Source organism: Cydia amplana, chromosome 20 (genome assembly GCF_948474715.1).
Source record: "Cydia amplana chromosome 20, ilCydAmpl1.1, whole genome shotgun sequence".
In the NCBI taxonomy this organism is placed as follows: domain Eukaryota; kingdom Metazoa; phylum Arthropoda; class Insecta; order Lepidoptera; family Tortricidae; genus Cydia; species Cydia amplana.
Window position 1 is genome coordinate 4,207,269 of NC_086088.1, and position 25,308 is coordinate 4,232,576.

The 25,308-nt window shown below is 39.1% G+C and overlaps 1 protein-coding gene across 3 annotated transcripts; it reads left to right on the forward strand.

Annotated features, from left to right (window-relative positions):
* Positions 1–184: 184 nt before the first annotated feature.
* Positions 185–24,545, forward strand: LOC134657602 (4-hydroxybutyrate coenzyme A transferase). 3 transcript variants are annotated; one of them, XM_063513166.1, is made up of 11 exons: positions 185–496; positions 10,250–10,412; positions 11,470–11,519; positions 11,668–11,756; positions 13,113–13,203; positions 16,460–16,648; positions 17,281–17,407; positions 19,182–19,270; positions 20,502–20,621; positions 22,720–22,866; positions 23,833–24,545. In XM_063513166.1, the coding sequence occupies exons 1-11, from the start codon at positions 322–324 to the stop codon at positions 24,015–24,017; spliced, it is 1,425 nt and encodes a 474-aa protein (XP_063369236.1). In that variant the 5' UTR covers positions 185–321; the 3' UTR covers positions 24,018–24,545. The 3 variants fall into 3 exon arrangements, with proteins under 3 accessions (XP_063369236.1, XP_063369237.1, XP_063369238.1); XM_063513167.1 differs by lacking the exon at positions 11,668–11,756 and adding an exon at positions 12,112–12,200; XM_063513168.1 differs by lacking the exon at positions 11,668–11,756 and having other exon boundaries at positions 187–496; positions 11,470–11,608.
* Positions 24,546–25,308: the final 763 nt, after the last annotated feature.

Consider the following 25,308-nt stretch of genomic DNA (forward strand, 5'->3'; position numbering starts at 1 on the left):
TATTTATATTTAATACTTAATAGTTGGATTAAGTCACATTATTTTATTGCATTAATATAGCGCACCAACTTTTTCTTAACTATTATTTCTGAACTTGGCGCCACTCTGCCCATGCCGTATAGATTTACGAATTACGATTCTACGCAAACGTCATTATTTTCACTCTGCCGCGGCGAAGCCGACGACACGAACGTAACTTGTTTATTTTTAAGCGGAAGGTGTCTCCGAAATAACAACATTTATTATTTCGGCGCGATATCAAAATATCCATCTACAAATAGTTATCGTGTATAAAGTAACGTAGTATACTTATCCGCCACCATGTCTGTGATGGGAAAAATAATTCCTAATGTTTCGAGCCGGAATTTCGGGCGTATTAGTGCCGCGTTGTCAAATAGAACGTATTTTACATACACACAGGAGTTATCGCAGCCTTTGGACAGGAAGCCCGAGACGCTGACAGCGAAGGAGGCGTTTGAAAAATGTTTGAAATCGGGTGAGTACCCTAGCTCCCTACACAGCTTCAAAGTTGTAGTACTATGCAGGTATAGTGCTTAGATTGGTCGTAATAGGGTTATTGCAGCCTATTATTGATGATTAGACTATATAGGGTGGGATGCTACTAACAGCGCTACGACGTCAAAGGTAATGGGTACATTGGGTACAAAGTTCATCAAGAAGACTTCAATGTAATCTACATTTGCATGCACCTTGAGTATTATATTTCACGGTTAGTGGGTTAGTAAACTTGATTAACTTACTTCTGTTTTTACACTCTTTACTCATAACCAGCGTAAAAAATATGTCCTATAAAAAAATATAAATAAAAAACATGAATCATTTAGTTGTGGATATTATGGTGTGTTTAGTTATGTTCTAAGATTGCGTGTCTTGATATCTACACACAATACATACATATTTTAATGTCTTTATACTTTATACATAGATTAAATTAATTTGGATAGTCTCATATTCTGCTCATAGTAGGTACCTATAGCTGTTTCTTTTGAGTATAAGTTATTATTTATTGTTTATTATGTATGAATCATTCAGGCATACTTCTAAGATTTATTACATATATTTATGTCTGTACTGCCATTCACACTACAATTTGTAAGATCATAAACATGCAACTGAGACAAATGATCGGTAGGGATGTTATTGTTTATAATATTCAGTGATAATTTATGTTACTACAAGACTATAATTGAGACACTGACATTCACATTCTATCTGGTATCTATATCCTGTAGTAAAAATAAATTTCCACCAACTTCTCGAAACTTGGTAAACAAGTTATTCTGATAGTAATGTATACCTTTAAACAAGCAATTTTTGTTTATTTATATATTACAGTGATCTCAGAAACGGCTCTAACGATTTTAATGAGGTTTGCTGTATGGGGGTTTTCAGGGGTGAAAATCAATCTAGGTCTTATCTCTGGAAAAACGCGCGTTTTTAGGTTTTTATATCAGATATTGCATAGCTCTCAATGCTGTGACACTGGCTAAGTAGTCCCACTGGACTGAAGCCATTTAATTAAAAAAAATGAACTGAAATTAATTTACTGTAAATAAGATTTGGTAAACTTATGAAACCAATATGATCATAACATCTGTTCCTTATCCTAATATCAGTTATTTTTCTGTTGTATAAGATGATCTTTAGATAGCTCTTGCATGTTCATAAACAGTTTCGGTTCAAAGATAAGATAACCAGTCCTCTTACTCCATTCTATCTGTCAGAAAAAATTTGTAATCTGTAATGTAATTAGAATTACATTCATAAACTGAAAATATTAGACAAAATAATTTGATTTGTTCCCAAAAGTTGTCAGACAAACGGACCCCAACGTGATCCTATAAGAATTCCGTTTTTTCCTTTTGAGGTACGAAACCCTAAAAATACTAAGCCTATACCTACAGGTACTATACGTGCCCATACATGCCAACTCTCTTTGCGCAGTGATTAGTGATTACGAACCTTTCAAGGTGAATAAACCATTTTTTGTCTAAAGATATAATGGTTCCTTGACGTGCTGTGCAGGCCAGAAAATATTATATTACTATCATAATAAATATAAACAAAGAGTAAGCGCGAGCGAATAAGAAAATGCGATTTTACTCACTCAGCTTACTGTTTTCTAGCTAAAGTATACTGTTCGATCTGGCCTGGTGAAAAGTTGGTACAAGTAGACCGTGATGAATGATGATACTAATATGAAAAAATTTAACAAAAACAGACAAGACTAGACCTAGACACGCATATAGTAGCCATTCGTATAGATTTAATAAACGGACAGCGATCTAATCCAGCCAACAGGTTCCGATATAGAACACTGTCGTTACAACCTTGACTCTGTTTGAGCGTGTTGGCTGCATCTTGCATGTTTAATGCAAATCGTCTGACTGTTCTTTAAAGCGTTTATAAACAGTTTGCCTAAACGGCGGATAGAAAAAATAGTACATTGTGCAACGAGGGGGCTAAGTGAAATATTGCAAACGAGGGTGTTAATTCACGACAGCCGCATGAAACAGGATCTTTTCAGTTATTGAGATAAAGTTACAAAAACCGCGCGGTGGGCTCTAAAACTCACTTGCTGGCCAAGGCAAGACGTAAAACTTTAGACAAACCACGGGCGGTAATTCGTAAAGCCCCAGATCGCATATTTATGGCCCTCAACTTCGGTTCGGGCCACAAACACCTGCGATCTGGAGCATTTACGAATTCACCAGGTATGTAATGTACTATTGCACCCTTTAATTTCGTGGAGGAGGGAGGAACCACCACCATTACACCCCCTCTTAACTGACTAAGACTAACGTACCTTAAGTCTGCTTAGGTATACCGTCCAGCAACGCTTCGTGTTGGATAAGTAAGTACTTGCTGTCAACTTGTTTCACAGTTATCTTAAATACAAAAACCTTCAAATAGTTTTTACCTTGTTTCCCTTGGCATATTTACTGAATAGATAGCATAATAAAGAGAAATTACATTTTTTTTATCTTAAAATGAAGTATTGAAATAGTAACAACCATTTCAGAACTAAGCTACCTAAATTTGTCACACATACCTAATTTTTGACAAAAACACGAATCTCAAATAATGCTTGAACTTGCCTCATATCTCTGTATGATAATGTTCACAAATACACATACAGTAACACGATTACCCATACGGGTACATACGTATAAACACACACTATATGGTCAGCGCCCATTTCAAAAGCATGACACATTCTGCATTATTTGTTGTTAGCTCGTGACATCGACAATCTTATTATACGACTGCTTTGATATGAGTATGACAGCGTTTTACACAAAAATAAAACGCTAATTAAATAACTTACCATATTCGGAACCTAAAGTAATATATTGAGAGTGGCAACACTGTAGTTAGTCGTATTGTCCTTTTCTAGCATATACGTCCATCTCTCTCCCACACCCCCACCACTTCAGGCAGTTGCGTTTGACAATTTTGACAGTTAGAAACAAACGCAAATTACCTCATTGTCTCAAAATTATACATATTTACACCAGGCAGGATTAAAACTTTAGGTTCCGAATATGGTAAGTTATTTAATTAGCGTTTTATTTTTGTGTAAAACGCTGTCATTAAACAACTGTACCGATATTCGGAACCTAAAGTAATATATTGAGACGTGTTTGTTATCGCCTGGTGGTGGGAAGACGCCAAGCCAATGTGATTATACATGTACTTACATATTATGTATATGTAATATTATTATATTAGGAGTGTTCAATTAATTAATTAATTATGTAGTACACCCTTTATTTTAATACATGTGAGGAGAGAGGTATTTAGTAAAGCATACAATTTTATATACCATTATATTATGATACTAACTTTCCATTTTATATACGTATTTAATGTAGGTACTTATACATTTTCAACGAAAATAAGTGAGTCACCACAAGGGTGCTATAGTACTTAATTATATGTATGTGAGACTATGTAAAAGAAGATAAGTCAGTCTACTCTTCAGGGAGCATACAACATCTGTGATATGGAGTGATGTAATTAAAATATGAAAAGATAAAAATCATAAAGTACTCGAGTAGTTTTTATTTATAACTCCCAATTATTGACAAATTTGATAATAATTATCTAGTAAGGTAAGCAGTTGCAGGATATAACAAGGACAAGACCTTTCTTATTTCCAGAATCCCTCAGGATTAAGTAGACGAATATTTTAAATATTCGTTATATCACTATCACTACCCACAAAGTTAATATTGGGTAGGTACTTAATAAAATATCATAGGGAATACTTTTAATGATTTTACTGAATTCTTTTAATGACTGTGAGCCAGTGTGAGCTATTTATTTGGTTATAGCTATAAAATGCATTTAATCGTTTGTACGCTTTACTAACGCGAACGCGAGCTAATGGACCTAAACAAACCTTACTTAAAATTGTGAAGGTTACTTTGAGAGCTTAAGCCATATCATAATACTCATGTGGGCTCTAGTTACGACGCTTTTTGGTGCTCTTGGCGTTCAAATGGTAAATGTAGAATTGCCACAGAGCTTTATCAATGATATTTGTATAGGTGCAGCTCATTCTGCTTATGTTCATGTTTAGCTATCATCAAGTGACCTTAATTGTACTCATTATTGTCTATATATGCAGTATGAGTAGTTTACCTTATCTGGTGCCTACTAGTAGACATAAACTTGATTGTTTCTGAACGCTAAAGTGGCTTAATTTATGTAAACCATTCATAGACATAGGTTAATTCTGAATATTCAGTCTTCTCTTTCCAGATTAAGAATAAGGTACTTAATTCGAAACCTTAGCTCATCGCATATGTGTTTTTAACCAAAATGAAAATTTGTGTTTATTTTGTGATTTTACATTATTTGCAATAACTGTGCGGAACCATGGGGTCCCCGACCTTTTGCCGGGCACCCGTGGGCCCAAAGCCAACAGCGCAGATGCCGTTTAAGAGGAACCTCTATTTTATCCAATGCTAGGGTCAACACTTTGTCGAATATATTTGATATTTATGTATATTTATCCTCCTTATGACCTAAGGGTAGGTAATTGTAACTTTTTGATATCAAATATACGCAGAATAGTCAATTATTTTGTATTCTGAAGTGCATATAATATTACTGGATTTGGGCCAGTGTGCTTTTGTATACTATATCTCTGGCCTACTATATAGGCTAGTCTATTAACATCCCGCCTCCTGGAAGGCAGTATACAGACTTCTTAGATATATTCACGGTAGTGCTAAGAGTGTGGACCTGGTTTTCCGACACTTGACTGCATGAGATTATTTTTTCAGGTCTCGAGCAAGAAGGGTGCCTAGATAGGTTGAGGTCCTCAACTTGTGGATTTGGTAGGAGCAAGACACAGACGGGGTGTAAATTAGTTAATCCACCATGTTTCAAGAGATTCATGTGCATTCATGCCTTCAGGTTACACTGTAGAGACAGACTAACACTTTGGCAGAGTTTTGCTAACATATAATAAATGATTGCATTTGTTTGGGTGTACAATTACATGTTCCACACCAAAAACATAATTATTTATATATTTCGATCTATTTTTGAAAGGTTTGCGTTTCAAAATAGCTTCGCCTTTTCGCAAGGCGTGCTCCTGTTCCCCTATTTTATTGTGCAAAGCGAACAGTATCACAATGCTATAATTTTGTATAAATTGAGAACTAGAGGGTCATGCCCTAGACGTGACCGCCCAGAAACTGTGCTAGAACCGTTCGTACAAACCATTCAGTCACTATTTTTAAAAACCTTTTGTAGTGGGTACATTCCACGGTCTTAAATTTATTAAACGTGTAGTATCAAACTATGACAAGTCATGATAAGTGAAATAAGTGACAACAATATCTGGTCCGTGCATAGAAGCACTTGCCCTTGAGGTTAGGGCATGGGTAGTTTATTATAAACTTAATCCGTGCATAGGAGCACTTACGATACAGGTGGTTTAAAACTTCCAGGGTCACAATACAGACACAAGGGTGTAAAATACATAATTCATAAACGCCCGTTAGGCCAGTTTTGTATATTTTATTTCAAACATGCTTGTGCAGCAGCAGCACCGCCAGCACATGATAATTTTCCTAATATACCATGGCAGTCAGGGATATAATAATTATGTAAAAAGGTAGGTAACCTTGGTCATGTCGTGTACATAGGTAGGTACTCGTAAACATGTTAACTGAAAGACAAGTGCTCTCCAGCCAAATATAATTTATGCAACTGTGAGCTGCTCTTACATTGGGATCATATGTATTTATTTCTAGTCTGTCATATTGTAGCAGGCCTAGACTTCAAAGGTTTGTAGATGTTTATAGGGCCGTAAACGGACCCTTTGTACACATTGAGCAGGCTGTTTGTTTCACACCATGGGTAATATATATTGTAAACATAGCTTATTTCAGAATGGAATCGTAAGCTCTGTCGTGTCGTGAGCTTACCGAGCCTGATTTAATTGGAGTCCACAGATTGTATGGACCTTGGAGGATTGACCACTCCTTATTCTAATTATCAATATTCTGCCTGGGCTTATAGTCGAAATTAGGTGACTAAATCTCTTAGTATTATCTATGCCACCCAAGTTATGAGGCTTAGCGTCTCCAGACCACAATTTTATATTAGGGTGCAAAGATTTTTTCCCATCTTTAAAATAAAAATGAGTCGAGATAGGCCTGGAATCTTAGGTTTTTATTTTACCTATTATAATTTTAGAAATGTTATGTAAATGGAAAGCAGTTTTCACTTTTACCACAGTTAATTAGCCCAATTTCGGGTTTAGCCAATAGGGTGTTCGGGACCCTTGAAATAGATTGGTAAACAAAAATGAAAACTCTAATAACGAAGCCTTGCCTATTTCGACTGATTTTTACCCAAAACATTATTTTAAACCATTTTTACATTCTCTAAAAAGAGATATTTACAACTTAATCTTTGTAATATTTTTGTGATTGTGGTCTACTCGCACGCCTGTGTTATGACCATATCATTTATATTTCTGTGAATATGTCTGACGTGCCTTGCGCAGGCTTACATAGGTTATAATATCATCATCAATAACTTGACGTCAGTTTGTGAACGAATCAAAGATTCTTTTGGCACACCTTACGCAGGTGTAAACATGGCAGCCTTGCGCAGGTTTAGATAGGTACATAATATATTGGTTTCATCACAAATAACTTGACGTTAGTTTGTGAACGAATCAAAGATTCTTTTGGCACACCTTACGCAGGTGTAAACATGGCAGCCTTGCGCAGGTTTAGATAGGTACATAATATATTGGACAGATAAAAAACCTACGTCTATCAGCTTCTACCTTAATACGTAGGTTCTACGTAACACGTATTAACTATCCGATCCATTCGTATTCGAAAACACAAATCACTTGAAAGGGTATACCTCCACACATCACCATTTAAGTATTATATAATTTCAACCGTTATTATACACACACAAAGATTTAAACTAACAAGACTCGGAAGAGACTTAATAAAATTAAATTATAATGGTGACACGTGCACGCTTTACCAGCTCGATGTGTTTTCTACCATGTGTTTTAGTATTTTCATTGGCATAGCCACGGTGCGCGCAGGCAGCCTTTGAAAACACTTGCACATCACTATTCCGGATCATTTTTATTTGCTAGATAGTTTAACGGACAACTAAATTTAAATATTTATTTCGAACGGCAAAAGCCGTTAGAAACTGTTTTTCAATATAGTCAGCTAAACTGGGGTACAAATTCAAAAACTCACCAGCAGTTTAGCTTCACGACCTTCCAGATGGAAAAACAGCAAGCCAATGAGGTAATTTGCGTTTGTTTCTAACTGTCAAAATTGTCAAACGCAACTGCCTGAAGTGGTGGGGGTGTGGGAGAGAGATGGACGTATATGCTAGAAAAGGACAATACGACTAACTACAGTGTTGCCACTCTCAATATATTACTTTAGGTTCCGAATATGGTAAGTTATTTAATTAGCGTTTTATTTTTGTGTAAATAAATAAAAAAATATGGTTATCTGTAAAGTCGGTTCACGGACGATCATTTTGCGTGATAACGTCATAACGTCATAAAACATTGACGAAAAATTGCATACTTTTATACGTTACCATGGAGATCTGTCCACAACGTGACACTTTTTCGTGCATGCTACCGGTGTTCATCGATTTATAAGACGTTATCACGTCAAAAAAAAATGCAAGATAGGATCTCGATATTCACGAATTAAATCGCTACTTTTCACGAAAAGGGCGATGTATTGTCAATATCGCTATAATTACAAGCTGTCATGACGTTCAATCAGTCTCGAGTTGTTTTCGACTTTATATAAATATCTTCCTGCAAAATTATTAAAAGACAGTATACTAACAACAGCACACTTACTTGCCCAAACATATGCCTTATATCGTTGCATTAAAGTACACAAATGGTCAGCTAAATTATGGTACAATAAACCCAACTTTATCTTGGCATTGTGCCTACAACTGTAAATCGTAAACACTTGCAGCATGATTTACACCCTTGGGAGAAAAATGGCTTATAACGCTAAATGACGCAATCGTATAAGACTTTTTAGCAATACCTAGGTGTTTGCATTTAAAGTAGTTGCTATAGTGATATGTATTTAAATTAAGTTGAATTTGAGATCGTAATAATATATAACGGGTTTTTCTGAAAAACATTGACAAAGCAAATCAGGCTATTTATACATAATATTCATATGGATTAACAGTAACACATTCAAAGCCGGTGTTACACCGGTTGTGTAGGTTTGGTATGCAAAATAAGAGGGCGTGTAAATGCGTCTTGTTATTTTGTTTTTAATAAATGACATAACAATATAGATAGACCAGCGCAAAATTGTCACCGTTTATCGGCCACCCAGGACCGCGGTTTCACAGGCAGGGTCACTACCCACTAGGCCAGACCGGTCGTCAAAAATCGTGATCCATGTATCCATGCCAATAAGTTGCCAACTTGCAGCTTTTTAGCACTTACGATCACGGAGCAAAGCCTCGGACAGACAGACGAACATGGCGAAACAATAAGGGTTTCTTTGGTGACTACGCAACCCTAAAAATCGGACCACTAATAAAACAGTTATTACATTGAAGTAAGAAATGTCACATATTTCTTTATTTAATGCTGGATATAGGGACTGTATGTACCATTTAGGGTTCTAGCTAAATTGGACATTCCATAAAGTAAGTACGGAACAGCCAATTTAGCTAGGACCATATGGCGTAACAATCCCGTGTGGTGACTGTACATACTTATTGTTTATTTCCGTTGTGTATGGGGTGAAGTGCAGTGCACGGCGTGGGAAAAATATGAACTTTGTTGGAACAACATGTGCTTTATTGTGCCCCGTTCAAAACCAGCTGCACATCAGGCTGATTTATAATTTTTGTTTTATTTTTTCACTATTATGTTGATAACGATACTCCAACTTAAACAAAAGAGATTACATCAGCCGAATGATTGTTAATTGAATTAATGATACAGACATTTAAATGATAAACTTCATAAACGATAAATTAATCTGTGAAAGGCAAACTCCAAAGAGTCCGAATCCAAAGTACAATTCGCGCACAAAGTCCGATTATACCGCCATGAGTGCAAGCGCGATAATCAGACGAATATATGTAGTTTGGCAAACCAATTTGTCAGTAAATAGGAACAAAAAACTATACTCATCCTTTTCTTTTGGGTGCTAGTACTAGTATAAGATAAAGATAGTATGATTCTCTCTGTCTATGTTTGAAAGGAGACAGTCCTTTGACAAACTATACCTGCACCACAGGCCAATTCGAGTATTAGTTATTCAATCTGTTTCCAATATGAAACTGTCAAAAGTGACGTTTTTGGTTGAAGAAATGTCACTTTTGACACTGATAGATCAGAACCTATCATATTGGAAACAGATAGAATAACTAAAATTCGAATTGGCCTGCTAATTTTGAAATTCCTCCGAACTGGACTGACTTAGTAGGATTTAGCCCTTATCTACTCAATAAATAGTTTGGAATAGATTGTGGAAGTTCAATTTGTAAGCGGGTAGGGTAGGTTAAGTCCCTTACAATCGTGCCAAACTATGTCGCCCGAATAAAACCCATACATTGCTGGTGCTGCTGTTACTATACCCGGCTGCATCAAAGAAATTTATATACAGATACAGAACACTAATTATAAAAAAAAACTAAATCACATCTTCATTGGTTCCAGGTCAAACGGTATTCGCCCAAGGCGCGGCGGCCACCCCTGCGCCACTCCTAGACGCCATGACCGCGGTGGGCAAGTCAGGCTCTCTCAAGGACATCAGGGTTGTACACATGCACACAGAGAAAGATGCCGCATATGTGGCGCCCGACTGTGAAGGCATCTTCAGGTGAGGATAGTTTGAAATTAGGCGTTAGTGCTACGAGTTAAGGTGCATTGACCGCGGCGGGCAAGGCAGGCTCTGTCAAGGAGATTAGGGTTGTCCACATGCACACAGAGAAAGATGCCGCCTAAGTATGTAGCGCCTGACTGTGAAGGCATCTTTAGGTGAGGATTGTTTAAAATTAGGCTTTAGTGCTACGAGTTAAGGTTTAGTCTATAAAGAACGGTGGGCAGGCTCTCTCAAGGACTTCAGGGTTATCTTTTATTTAGCTGAATATCAGAATGTGTAGTGCATAGAAACACGTAAGTATATTTTACAGTATCTCCGCTAGTTGTTAAATTCAGATATTTCTAAGCCTTTTATCTCTTATATATCAGATAAACTTGTCATTTTATGGCTTAACGGTTTTGTTAGACATTAAAGAAAAGGGTTTATATTCAATATTGACCGCTACTGTTATCGAGTTAAGATTTCTTTTAATGTGCACACTATTTGCAGTTGGGTAAAGATACCTTTTTAAGATATGATATCAGATAAGTACTAGAGGTTAGCCACAGCTTGTGATAATTGGGACATTGACTTTCTTACAATAAGGATAAAGGAAATCGGGGCCTTGACAAGACAATCGTGCATAGACAAATGCTAAAGGAATAGAAAAAAATTGGCCAAGAGCATGTCGGGCCATGTTCGGTGTAGGGTTCCGTAGTGACCATTCTGTCAGAATAGGCCAAACTGGGGCTATGTAAGTTAAGTATGTATTCAATGTCTGGATCCAGAGGCCGTGAGTTCAAGTCGCACCCAAGACAGTAATTTTTCCACTTTTAAATTTATTCTAAAGTCTATTTTTTTATTCGGTAGACTAGAATGACATTTCATAGTATGAAATGACATTTTATGATCATACTATGAAATGTCATTCTAGTCTACCGAATAAAAAAATAGACTTTAAGCTTAAATACATGTAGTTTTAGTTTGCCATGAGTAAACGAATTTAATCTTATTCGATAGTCGGGTTTTCGGCACTGAATGATACCTAAATTAATACGAATTCATTGGTTTCCAGGTCATGTTCCCTGTTCATGGCGGCTAACGTCCGCAAGGCAGTGGCCGAGGGTCGGTCCGACGCCATCCCCATATTCCTTCAGGATATCCCCAAGCTGTTCCACAGGAAGATTATCCAGCCTGATATTGCTGTTATCCAGGTAATGTGACCATTGGACCTTATACCTTTGAAACAGGGTTCATAATCAAACAGTCGAAGGTCGGTCCGACGCCATACCCATATTCCTTCAGGACATCCCCAAGCTGTTCCACAGGAAGATCATCCAGCCTGACATTGCTGTCATTCAGGTAATGTGACCATTGGACCTTATACCTTTGCAACAGGGTTCATAATCAAACAGTCGAAGGTCGGTCCGACGCCATACCCATATTCCTTCAGGACATCCCAAAGCTGTTCCACAGGAAGATTATCCAGCCTGACATTGCTGTTATCCAGGTAATGTGACCATTGGACCTTATACCTTTGCAACAGGGTTCACAATCAAACAGTCAAAGGTCGGTCCGACGCCATCCCCATATTCCTTCAGGATATCCCCAAGCTGTTCCACAGGAAGATTATCCAGCCTGACATTGCTGTTATCCAGGTAATGTGACCATTGGACCTTATACCTTTGCAACAGGGTTCACAATCAAACAGTCGAAGGTCGGTCCGACGCTATACTCATCTTCCTCCAGGACATCCCCAAGCTGTTCCACAGGAAGATTATCCAGCCTGACATTGCTGTTATCCAGGTAATGTGACCATTGGACCTTATACCTTTGCAACAGAGTTCACAATTCACAGTTCCCAAGGCAGTGGCCGAGGGTCGGTTTGAAGCCATCCCCATCTCCCTTTAGGACATCTCCAAACTGTTCCAGAGGAAGGTCATCCAAGTACGTGTCTTACAATAAAGACAAGATGTCCACTTGTCTACGTGACAGCGCGATAGTGACAGTGTTTTTTTCTATCTGTTAAAGTGACCTTTATCACGAGGACATGCCTTCTGGGGCCCGTTTCTCAAAAGCTTGTAACTTGTAATACAAGTGGAAGTCCCTTTCTAACAAAAGCTGTCAAAAAGTGACATCCGCTTGTATTACAAGCTTATACAAGCTTTTGAGAAACGGGCCCCTGGTCATGCACTTGTCATCATGGTCGGCCTCTTCCTACAGGACATTCTTTTTATTCAGGAATATCTTTCACTTGATCCGAGATAATAGTAGCTCGATCACTAATTTGGGGCATTATCTACGAAAAGGGATCTTATTGTCGATCGCGCTTACGCCGCACATCGTCGCGCGGCATTGTATCGGAGCATCGTTAATAATGGCGTAACCGTTATCGGCAACAAGGTCCCTTTTCATAGATAACGTCACATTTGGTCACTAAAGGCCTGTGCACACCGGCTGCGTGTGCGTGACGTGCACGTGCGCGTGCAGCGTTGTAGTATACAGATCCTTATGAGAGATGGCACACCGCTTGCGTGACGTGTGCGTGTGCGGCTCCAACATTTTAGCGCACGTGCACGTCACGCACACGCAAGCCGGTGTACACAGTCTATTGCAATTCGAATAACGACTGATTCTTCCCCTTTCATGGTCATAATTGCGTTTTTGACATGTTTCTCAGTATTATCTTGTTATATAACCTAATTCCTGTTGTCGCAGGTGTCACCCCCAGACCACCATGGCTACTGCAGTTTGGGCACGTCCGTGGACTGCGTACGCGCCGCTCTAATCAACTCTAAAATTATTATCGGTGAGTCGTCTAATAGAGTTTATTTACTGCTGCCATTGAATACAGAATTAGCAATAGAGATGCCACGAATATTCGGCAACTATTCGGTATTCTGCCTATTCGGCCACTTGCCGAATATTCGGTATTCGGCCGAATGTTGCCTACTATTCCGCCGAATACCGAATATCTGTTGCACCTACTTGATAAGAAAAATTGCACAATAAAAAGTAAAAAATAAAATAAAATAAATAAAAAATAATCTTATAAATATAGTCTCAGTAAAGGAGGTAAAATACACTCTCTGTCTCAATTATAGAGGTAAATGTGACTATAAAATCACAACAGCTAATCCCAGTTATAGAGGTTCGTTTTATCTCACTAACAGAGGTAATTCAGTGCTAAAGTGTCGGGACCGCACCATGAGTCCCAGCTATAGAGGTTTCTCACTTATCCAGGTCCCACTAAACCAGGTTTCACTGTAATTACCCGGATGATTATTAATTTTCTTATTATTAGGTATTAATTACTTTTTGGCAAAAATTCGCTTTACGACGGGATAGAGACTGGACACGTAAAGGGGTGCCATATAAAAATTATTTTGTACTTTTCAGTGGGTTGGTTTTTTGAAGGCGGTTCCCTTTTTTTAAAAAAGATTTTATATTAAGTTATTTTATTTTTGTTTATTTTTAATTTTTTAATTATTTTTTATTTATTTTATTTTATTTTTTACTTTTTAGTGATAGGTAGGTACTTCATCTATTTTAGGTTTTGGGCTAAAATACTAGTTTGTTAGGCTCTCCATTTAGTTTTGGGCTAGTAACTACCTACTAATGTTGGTGATGGCCTAACTCGATGATAATCGCGACACAACATAATATGACGTTTTGGTGCTAAACGATTTGTATGTATATTGCTCCCACTTCCACTCCCATTCCCAGTCCAAGTCCGAGTCCGACTCCCACTCCCACTATTTTATCTAAATCGGTTTCAGAAACATAAATTTGTTGGTAGAGGTATACCGATAGCATGGCCACCTACCGGGTCCAATTGGTTTTTCAAACCATCCATGTACTGTACACTAAAACCTTCTCCAGAATGTAACAAACACTTTTCTGAAAACCGCATCAAAATCGGTTCAGCCAAACGCGAGATAATCACGAACAAACATACACAGATACATACGTACATACATACATACGGGCCAAACTGGGAACGTCCTTTTTTTAAAGGCAGTTAGAAAAAAGTTCATCGACCCACCTAGTGGAACTCTGCAACATAGGCACACGACGACAAGTCGGTTAACCAAAACAAAGTGTGCCTATGTTGCACCAAACCTAAGTTCCACTACGTACAGCAAGGGTTCAGCATCAGCTCTATCTTGGGTACTGCTCTCCCAAGTGCTCATCAAGATGCGACATATTACCAAAATAGCGTGGGCCTATGTTGCACCAAACCTGAGTTCCACTAGGTACAGCAAGGGTTCAGCATCAGCTCTATCTTGGGTACTGTTCTCCCAAGTGCTCATCAAGATGTGACGGATGACCAAAATAGCGTGGGCCTATGTTGCACCAAACCTGAGTTCCACTAGGTACAGCCAGGGTTCAGCATCAGCTCTATCTTGGGGACTGCTCTCCCAAGTGCTGATCATGATGTGATGGATGACCAAAATAGCGTGGGCCTATGTTGCACCAAACCTGAGTTCCACTAAGTACAGCCAGGGTTCAGCATCAGCTCTATCTTGGGTACGGCTCTCCCAAGTGCTCATCAAGATGTGACGGATGACCAAAATAGCGTGGGCCTATGTTGCACCAAACCTGAGTTCCACTAGGTACAGCCAGGGTGAACCCTGCCAGCCAGGGTGGTTTGGTGCATCAGCTCTATCTTGGGTACTGCTCTCCCAAGTGCTCATCAAGATGTGACGGATGGCCAAAATAGCGTTGGCCTATGTTGCACCAAACCTGAGTTCCACTAGGTACAGCCAGGGTTCAGCATCAGCTCTATCTTGGATACTGCTCTCCCAAGTGCTCATTAAGATGTGACGGATGACCAAAATAGCGTGGGCCTATGTTGCACCAAACCTGAGTTCCACTAGGTACATCCCGAGTTCCACTAGGTACATCCAGGGTTCAGCATCAGCTCTATCTTGGGTACTGCTCTCCCAAGTGCTCATCAAGGCGTGTCGGATGACCAAAACAGCGTGAGCCTATGTTGCACCAAACCTGAGTTCCACTAGGTACAGCCAGGGTTCATCATCAGCTCAGATCTATGTATACTAAAACCTTCTCCAGAATGTAAGAAACACTTTTCTGAAAACCGCATCAAAATCGGTTCAGCCAAACGCGAGATAATCGCGAACAAATATACATACATACATACATACATACATACATACATACATACATACATACATACATACGGGTCAAACTGAGAACCTCCTTTTTTTTTGAAGGCGGTTAATAAAAATAACCAAATACTATGTAGGTATATTTAGATTGTGTTCTTGGAAAATTGTTAAATACGAAGACCCTTTTTTGAGCATTTGTTGATTAAAAAACATTTTATTTTTATCATGAGTCTGTTTTGTTTGACTCTATATTCATTAATGCTGTTCAACAAAAATATATCTTAGCTAACGTCATCTAACGTTGAGCTTTATTAGCGATCAGTTTTCATAATAATTGTGACTCAAAATGTTCGCATGTCATGCCTAATATTCGGTCGCCGAATATTCGGTATTCGGCCAAAACCACTATTCGATGCATCTCTAATTAGCAACTCGTTGAAAAATATCTAACAAACAAAAGAGAACGCTAAGAAAAATTTGCTCGTCCCGGACAAAACATCAGTCAAAAATTTCAAAAGCAAATAAAACAGTAATATTTTTCACGATTTGGGTTTAGCTCTGTAGCAGGTATAAAAAGTGGTTCAGTATGACTTATATTACCTTCAGATCCTAACCGATTTCGACCACAGTTATTAATTGGACTTCATCATCATCATATCAGCCCTTTATCGCCCACTGCTGAGCATAGGCCTCTCTTCTAGTACGCCACTTGTCCCGGTCCTGAGCTAATCTCATCCAGAAGTGACCCGCAATGATTGGACTTACTTGACTTTAACCCTTTGCCCTCCAAAAATATTCACAGACATCTGTGGATGAATTTGCACGGTTATACAGTGTTATAAGACTCGAGCATTCGCTCGTTATGTATATAATAAGCGTCGTGTTCAAATGAAGGAAAAAAAGTAGAAAAAAACACCGTTTTTTTTATTCCAGCCCAAGTGAACGTAAACATGCCTCGCACATTCGGCGACGCTATAATCCACATGTCGCACATCGACTACGCCGTCGAGGACAACACCCCGTTGCCGGAGCATGGCGGCAAGGGCGGGAGTCCCGAGGAAACGAAGATTGGACAACTGATTGGGGACAACTTGGTCGAAGATGGAGCTACACTTCAGATGGGTAAAGATCGGTTTTCCTAGGATAGCGGTGCCGTCATATAGCGGCCGTCTCCATACTAAATAATACGGCTAAATATGGATGTCGTAGTATTTGTATGGAGACGGCCGCTATATGACGGCACCGCTATCGGAGGAAACCAAAGCTTAAGTCAATGAGATGAGACCTAACGGTGACAATAGTTGACTACGCGGTCTAAGACAACACTTCTTTCTTGCTAGTAATGTGAAATGATAAATGATATGTTACCTAACGGTGCCAACTATTTATATAAATAGCCAAGAATAGCTGCAGAGAAAGTCCTCAAGATTACTAATATTTTTTTTGGGAACCGTATTGTGATCTAAAAAGGCGCTACGACTTTTTAAAAACTCCGTTCTCTGTGCCTACTGCACCTTAAGTGTTAATGTTAGATTGAGACAGATAAATTAAGCCGTTACACCCGGTTTCTCAACAAATACAACTATATATTGTTAGGTGACATTAAAAGCTCACTAATTGCAAAAAAAAACCTTGTTTTGGTACAACATATTAGGTTCAATATGGCTTTGAACCTGTGAGTTTTGTTTGGTTGTCATCTGACGATATATATATATCATATATTTAGCACTGAAGTATTATATCATATGTGTCAGGTATCGGCAGCATCCCTGACGCTGTCCTATCCGCTCTGAAGAGCCATAAGGACCTCGGCATCCACTCGGAGATGTTCAGCGTTGGAGTCATTGACCTGTTCCGTCGCGGCTGCATCACCAACCACAAGTATGTTACACCAGTCGTTTAGCAATGTGTATCATGTGTCTAGTATAAATGCACCGGATATTCGGTTACTATCCGGTATCCGGCCTATATTTTAGTATCCGGCCGGATACCGGTTAGTGACCTATTATCCGGCCGGATACCGGATAGTAAAATTAACACATTTTGGGGTAAAAAATGCAATCTAAAAAACGGTCACGGTCATAATGCTAACGACACAGTAGATAGAAATGAATACGTAACCAATGTCACACAATACACTTATTTGTTTACACAAAAATACGCGCGCGCACTTGTAACTATAAACGAACTTACTACGTAATGACATGATAAAACTCGTTACGATCCTAGAAATGTGTCCGACAAAACGTTCTCTACGAAACAGGTCGAAACCTGCACGACGCGCACCTGCTAAACTCAAAATATAGGTATCGTTCCGCCGGCCGAATATTCGGCGGCCGGATACCGGATATTCGGCCAGTGTCCATGCCGGATATCCGGTATCCGGCCAAACAACTATCCGTTGCATCTCTAGTGTCTAGTATCGGCAGCATCCAACCACGACCACCATGTAGCATCATCTTCTTGTATTGTTTTCCTATGCAGATTTTTTAGGACTTTAAATGAGGCCTTGAAACGGAATGAAACTTTTGCCCATTAAAGGGCCAGACTAATGTTTCCAGTACTTACCTCATCATCATATCAGCCTTTTATCGCCCACTGCTGAGCATAGGCCTCTTCGAATATACCACTTATCCCGGTCCTGAGCCAATCTCATCCAGAAGTGACCCGCAATCTTCCGAATATCGTTCACCCAACTAGCCAACGGACGCCAGGCATTCCTTTCGTCTGTAAGCGGCCACCATTCCGTTAACATTTTGGCCCTGCCATCACTCTGCCTGGCAACATGTCCATGTACTTAACACAGTATCACTTAATTATTTTTTTAAATTATATATTAACGGCATAGACTAGGAATCCTCTAGACGGAGTTTAGAGCAATTATTTCATGAAACCGATGCTGCCAAAAATACTGGGGTGCGGGGGGCGAGGCGAGCGAGTCCCGTGCCGTGATTGGTCCGTTCAAACACACGGACGTCACACAAAGACACTGACTCGAAAATGGAGTAAAACTACCGTATATTTGTGGCAGAGGGGGTAGCGCTACTATGCTCAGTTGGAGGATGTCTTGTCTGTGCCTCAATATCACTTAATTAGAATATAATAGAATACAACAGAAAAATATTTATTCAGGCAACACATCATTACATTACAAAATAATAAACATGTGACATTACATAACACTAGATAATTATTGTTTTAAATTATAATATGTATAGAGTAGCACAAAGAGCCATGGAGCGCACCATGCTCGGCATTAAACTGCAAGACCGAGTGAGGAATGTCGAGATCCGACGCCGCACCAAGGTGCGGGACGTGGGTAACGTCATTGCCAAGCTTAAGTGGAGTTGGGCGGGACATGTTGCTAGGCAGAGTGATGGCAGCTGGACCAAAATGTTGACGGATTGGTGGCCGCTTACGGATGAAAGAAGCGCCTGGCGTCCGTTGGCTCGTTGGGTGGATGACGTTCGAAGTATCGCGGGGCACTTTTGGATGAAACTAGCACAGGACCGGGACAAGTGGCAAGGAGAGGCCTATGCTCAGCAGTGGGCGACCGAAGGCTAAAATGATGATGAATATGTATTAACGGTTAACCCAATATAGGTTTTGTTTTGTTTGAAAATCGACCCCGTATTGATGGTATAATATTATACAGGAAGAAAACTCACCGCGGTCGCATCGTCGGCAGCTTCTTGGTCGGCAACCGAGACCTCTACGATTTCGTTGACAACAACCCCGCCATTGGTACGTATTTATTTACCGAAGGCATAGAGAAATATAATAAGACAAGAGTGCTCACTCCATAGATCAGTTAGACTATTCATTTCAGTGTCTACATCTAGCATCGAGTAGCGGAACTATCAGTACTGCTACTTGACAATAGATGTAGCACCGACCGGAAAGTTTTATCTCAACAGCATAAGACTTTCCGGTCGGTGCTACATCTATTGTCAAGTAGCAGTACTGATAGTTCCGCTACTCGATGCTAGATGCTAATAGTCTTTTTGGTACTAAAACTGATGTATGGAGTGAGCAATCTATGTATTTTTTTCTCTATGCCGAAGGGGTGGTCTTTGGCTGCGTTTCCACCAAAGATGTACGAGGATGCGTAGCGGATGTGTTTCTTAAGAACCAATAGAATCACTTCATTTGTTTTCCTCGCTCAGCGTGTATAGTCCGTTTTTTTATCATTAGAAAGAAGGTAAGCGACCATTGAAAATATGAAGCAAATATGCTAGAATTATAAATCATATACGATCTTTTACAGTCTTTTGCTTTCATAAGTAATATAAATTATTTTTTTAAAGCGTTTTTCAATATATTTATTTAATAAAAATACATGTCAAGATTGTTTACCTTCTTTCTAATGCTAAAACCGAACTATAGTGACTGTATGGGTTTTTAATAAAAACACCTCGCTAAGCATCATCGCATATCTCTAGTGTCGCCACATGTCAGTCAAAAGAACGTTACACTTTACTTGTAGTTTCATACTCCGCAACCGGAGCGTTTTTAAACCGAAACAGTGGTTGTAGCACGATCGCATTTTTATCGCTTGTCACCATGCCTGTCACGTCCTAACAAGTATGTAAGTGCGAAAGTGGCGGGCATAGTGACAGGCGATAAAAATGGAACCATGCTTAGCCCGCAGGTGTGTATTTTAACCATTTGTGTTGGCATAGAGAAAAAAATACATAGAGTGCTCACTCCATACATCAGTTCAGACTATTAATTTCAGTGTCTACATCTAGCATCGAGTAGCGGAACTATCAGTACTGCTACTTGACAATAGATGTAGCACCGACCGGAAAGTCTTATCTCAACAGCATAAGACTTTCCGGTCGGTGGCGACATCTATTGTCAAGTAGCAGTACTGATAGTTCCGCTACTCGATGCTAGATGCTAATAGTCTTTTTGGTACTGATGTATGGAGTGAGCACTCTATGTATTTTTTTCTCTATGGTGTTGGTTACAGAAATGCTGGAGATTGACTACGTGAACAACACGCACATAGTGTCCCTGCAGCCGTGCATGACCGCCATTAACTCCTGTATCGAAGTGGACCTCACGGGCCAAGTGGCGGCGGACTCCATCGGTTAGTCATAATCATACCCCGCAACGGAGCTAGCAAAACCGTAGCATATGACAGTTTTGTGTCAGGGTTGGCGATTATGACGAACCATTTTGCTTTAACTTTATTGTATGTAAGATTAATAAAATTGGTCGAGAACCTTGTTGACCCTCTTCCGATATAACCCGGTTTAATTTACTGTCAAATAATATAAATTAACAGGTCAATGTCAATATTAGATGCGTTTCAATGTATCTGTTATTTTGTTTATAAAATCACGTTTTTTTTTCGCGCTTCTTTCAAATATTAACATGGAATTTTCATTGCTTGAAAATACATATTGGTGTGTTTGAAAACAAAGAAAAAATATTTTTTGTACTTTAGTTTATGTGTAGTAGTGATAACCCTGGCGTACAACTGCTACAGATTTGCTAGCTCGGTTGCGAGGTATGGTCATAATGCATGCTCTAGTCTAGTTTAAATGACATACACTAATGGGAAGTATTCTAAAATCTAACCAAATTTGGAAATCTAAATGATTATGACATTATCTGTGTCGGACCGTTTTGCTTTTTTGACTAATTGATGTCAGTTTTGAATAGCACGCCTCGCATTGCGGCATAGTCAATTACTGCAATGTTTTGCCGCCAGAGTGCAGCACTAGCGCGCCTTTCGTAAACCATATAGTAACTTATACATACTGTGCCTTAAACTGTTTTTGGCAAGTTTTCACAGACAATAAAATATGACATTGATACATCAAGGCGGTTTGTTTACAAAAGGCCTACCGGAAAACGCGAAATCTAAACTCGGCTATCTGGCTCTTTATCGCTCGAATATGCAAGAGTGATAGAGAGGTTAGATAACAAAATTTCTACTCTCGTATGCGGTAGACCCTTAGATTGTGACTTATTGTAGGAGTGGCGCCCTCTACGCAGAGTTTCGACTTGGAAATCATAATGTCATGTTCTTCTCGCAAGTTGCTAATTAATACCGCGGATTTAAAAAGATTATTTTATTAGTTCCTCAGCAAATTATCGAATGCCAACCTTATCACCGAAAGTTCCTTTTGTAATCGTTCTGCCTACAAATACAAAATATCATAGAATGTTTTTGCTACATTATTATAGCCAACCATTACCGTCATTCAAAAAAGGCGCGATATCTCGAAATTGTATTGTATATGACACCGTAATATTGTGAACCCGTTAGTTTATAATCTAACGTTGGTTAGGTTAGTTTAGAATCTCCCTACCGTCAGTTTATAATTTCACTTGAGAGATTATAAACTGACGATCGTTTACAATTTTACGTTGACATATATAATAATCTCGACTTTCTGCCGAATAGTTGATCATAACATTTTCGTATTGCAATCTTTACAGTTTTTAAGAGCCAACAGGAGTGGTCATTTCTCCATACAAACGTACTCGACTGTTTCCTTCGTGGGTTTTGAAGCTAGAGCAATGATTTTTTCAACACAGATTAATATTGTCAATATCTGTGTCGGACCGTTTTGCTTTTTTTGTTTTTTAAGGCGCTAGAGCCCTTCAAAAATGCCCAAAATGGCCTAATTGACTATGCCGTAATGAGAGGCGTGCTATTCAAAACTGACATCAATTAGTCAAAAAAGCAAAACGGTCCGACACAGATAATGTCATAATCATTTAGATTTCCAAATTTGGTTACAATTGGTTAAGTTTTGGAGGAGGAAACAGTCGAGTACGAAACCTCGATTTTTGATATTTTTCGCCTTGTCCTTATCGCACTAGTTTTAGGAACCGCTTCCGTTAGCGAGACGGGTATATTTACCTAAAATATTTAAATCTTAGCTCCTGTTGGCTCTTAAGGGACCTATGCCTTCATTTGATATGGCCATTTAAAGTTTTAAAAAGTTTGGAATTCGTATTTATTATATATATAATTATATATATAATAAATACGTATATTATACATTATATATATAATGGAATTTGTATGCAACATTGCAGTCCCGAAATCGAGACAGCAATGTTTTTAACTTTTTAATTTTTTGAATGACCATAAACTACGCACTCCGCGGCCTATTTTTTAACCGGCAACGTCGACTTTGACGTCCATTTTTGAGAAAAAAATATTCCAGGCACTCGTATGTACTCCGGCTTCGGCGGTCAAGTAGACTTCATACGCGGCGCCGCCGAGGCTGTGGACGGGCGCGGCAAGCCCATCATCGCCATCGTCTCCAACACCAAGAAAGGCGAGAGCAAAATCGTGCCAACTCTCAAAGTCGGTGAGTGTTATAAATCCTGGCCCCTATTTCACCACGGCGACAGGTGCGACAATTCGACAAATGTCACTGTTGCTGACGTCACAGGCATCCATGGGCTACGGTTACCGCTTACCATCGGGCGGGCCGTATTCCTGTTTGCCACCATCATTGTATTATTTAAAAAAACTTTATTATATCGGCAAAAAACAGGTATTTCTCTTTCGCAGTTTATGATGATGATGATGACAATTGTCACACGATTTAATAGAACTTTCTGTAAATCTTGACAGAAAATGAGATCTGTGTCGGAATTTCGTGACAATTGTCGTGTTTCTTGTGACAATTGTCATTAGCTTCGCAAAATAAGTACGTATTTATTGGCGATATAAGTGGAGTTTTTTTTTTTTAATTAATATGTTGGTGGCAAACAAGCACACCGCCCGTCCGATGGTAAGCGGTTCCCGTAGTCTATGGAGGCCTGTGACGTCAGTAACAGTGATGTCGACAATGTCTCACCTGTCACCGTGGTGAAATACGGGCCTGGTCAGGACACCAAAATGTAACAACCCCCCTCAAAATTTATTTAAATCGAATGTATGAATTCAAATTACTCTTTGATTCTAAGGCCCACTTGCACCTTTCCACTAACCCGGGGTTAACCGGTTAAAGTTGGAGTTACCATGGTTACCAGTACAATTTGACATTAGGTTAACGGTTTAACCGCTTAACCTCGGGTTAGTAGGATGGTGCAAGTGGGCGTACAAATACGAGTCCGACTAAAACCGGTTTTTATTCCCGAAACCGGAAGTTCGGTTTTCTCTAGTTTCGGCCAAAATACGACATGATTTTTATGCCGAAACCTACCGAAACTTCGGTCTGACACGAATTAATTGACGATCATCCAGTGGACTCCTACTGGATGACTATACCTGTAAACTAACCTCACCACGTTTTCTACCATTATTTCACATATGTTTTCATTCACAGGAGCCGGCGTAGTGACCACACGCGCCCACGTCCACTACGTAGTCACAGAGCAAGGCATCGCGAACCTGTTCGGCAAAACTCTGCGCCAGCGTGCCTACGAACTCATCAAAATCGCCCATCCCGACCACCGTGAGGCACTCGAGAAGGCCGCTTTCGAAAGACTAAAGTGCATGCCTGCGCCTTAAATTAAAAAAAAAAGGAAAAAAAAAATCCCCCATATGCAGAAGTATTCATAACCACCCTTGTGGGTTGCCAGCATAAAAAATTAACTACGTTATGGTAGTTTACCTAGTTGCATGATAGTTACTATAAACGCACTGCCTTTATACAATTTACAATTGTAATTTACATTGGCTGTTTGCAGTGATTCCATTATGCATTTGGATTGGTTTTAGGGCGCTAGTGGTCAGTAGTCTCCAATATAGCCTAATATTACCGATTGCCTTATATTGTCAATAGATAAAATGTATTATTTTATATAATAAATAGGTACCTCGTCAATAGTAGGTAGTGTAAGTGTACTTTTTTTTAAGATCACTAAATCAACACTTATTTTTCATTATTTTCCATTTTGGTTGGATTTATTTAGAGTATATTTTGTAAGTTATTGCTTCTTGTAACGCTGCGAATTTATATTCTTTATTAACAGTCATTATTTTCGATGAATTATGTTGTATTTTTTATGTATTAAATGTACTTCTAGTTGAATAAAACTCTTTTTATTTACTTAACCTAATATCGGGTACTACATGAAAGAGTAGAAATTGAATTAAATGGAACTAAACCATTTCCATAACAAATGGTTGCCATGTTTATTTATATAAGCATTGTACGTCAATAATGCGCCGTCGCATTACCTTTTGGACGCCAATGACCGATATATCCGCACCGTAGGTTCAACGCCAAAGACCGATTAATCGGTCACAGGCCACAGAGCAACATAGACCTACGTGCATATGCATAAAGTTCAATTTCAGTTTTGACACTTCGGTGACGTGGCGTCAGCGTGACAGCTTTTGTGTTTGACACGGCGTCGAAAAGGTTAAGAAGAAAGTGGCGCCCTACCTACACTTTCAAGTCCCATACATTCTACGACTCTTTCCGCAAAGACTCTATTTCATGAGATTGCAACAGTCTACTTTTCAAATAGAACTAAACTGAGATTGACTGAAGTAGCATGACAAATACGAACATTTCCGAGAAAATACGATGGAATACAATTATGCCCTACATCTGTAACAGTGTCTGTAACACATTTAGGGTCAGCGACGAGCGTAGCCGATAACATGTGAAACCCCAAATGTAGCGACAAGCGGCTACGGACTGAGCACCCGCCTGGCGGGTTGCTAAGTATATTGGTTCCATTGCTACCTCATGCGAACGCTAGATAAATAAGATTGACGCCAATTAAATTTTCAATCAAATTGGGAAGTATATATAGTTTGTCAAAGGACTGTCTCGTTTCAAACATAGACA

Coding starts and splice junctions, on each gene's coding strand:
- LOC134657602 (XM_063513166.1), top strand. CDS start 322: ATGTCTGTGATGGGAAAAATAATTCCTAATGTTTCGAGCCGGAATTTC. Junction 11,757..13,112: donor CTGACATTGCTGTCATTCAG/GTAATGTGACCA, acceptor CTGTTGTCGCAG/GTGTCACCCCCAGACCACCA. Junction 20,622..22,719: donor AGTGGCGGCGGACTCCATCG/GTTAGTCATAAT, acceptor AAAATATTCCAG/GCACTCGTATGTACTCCGGC.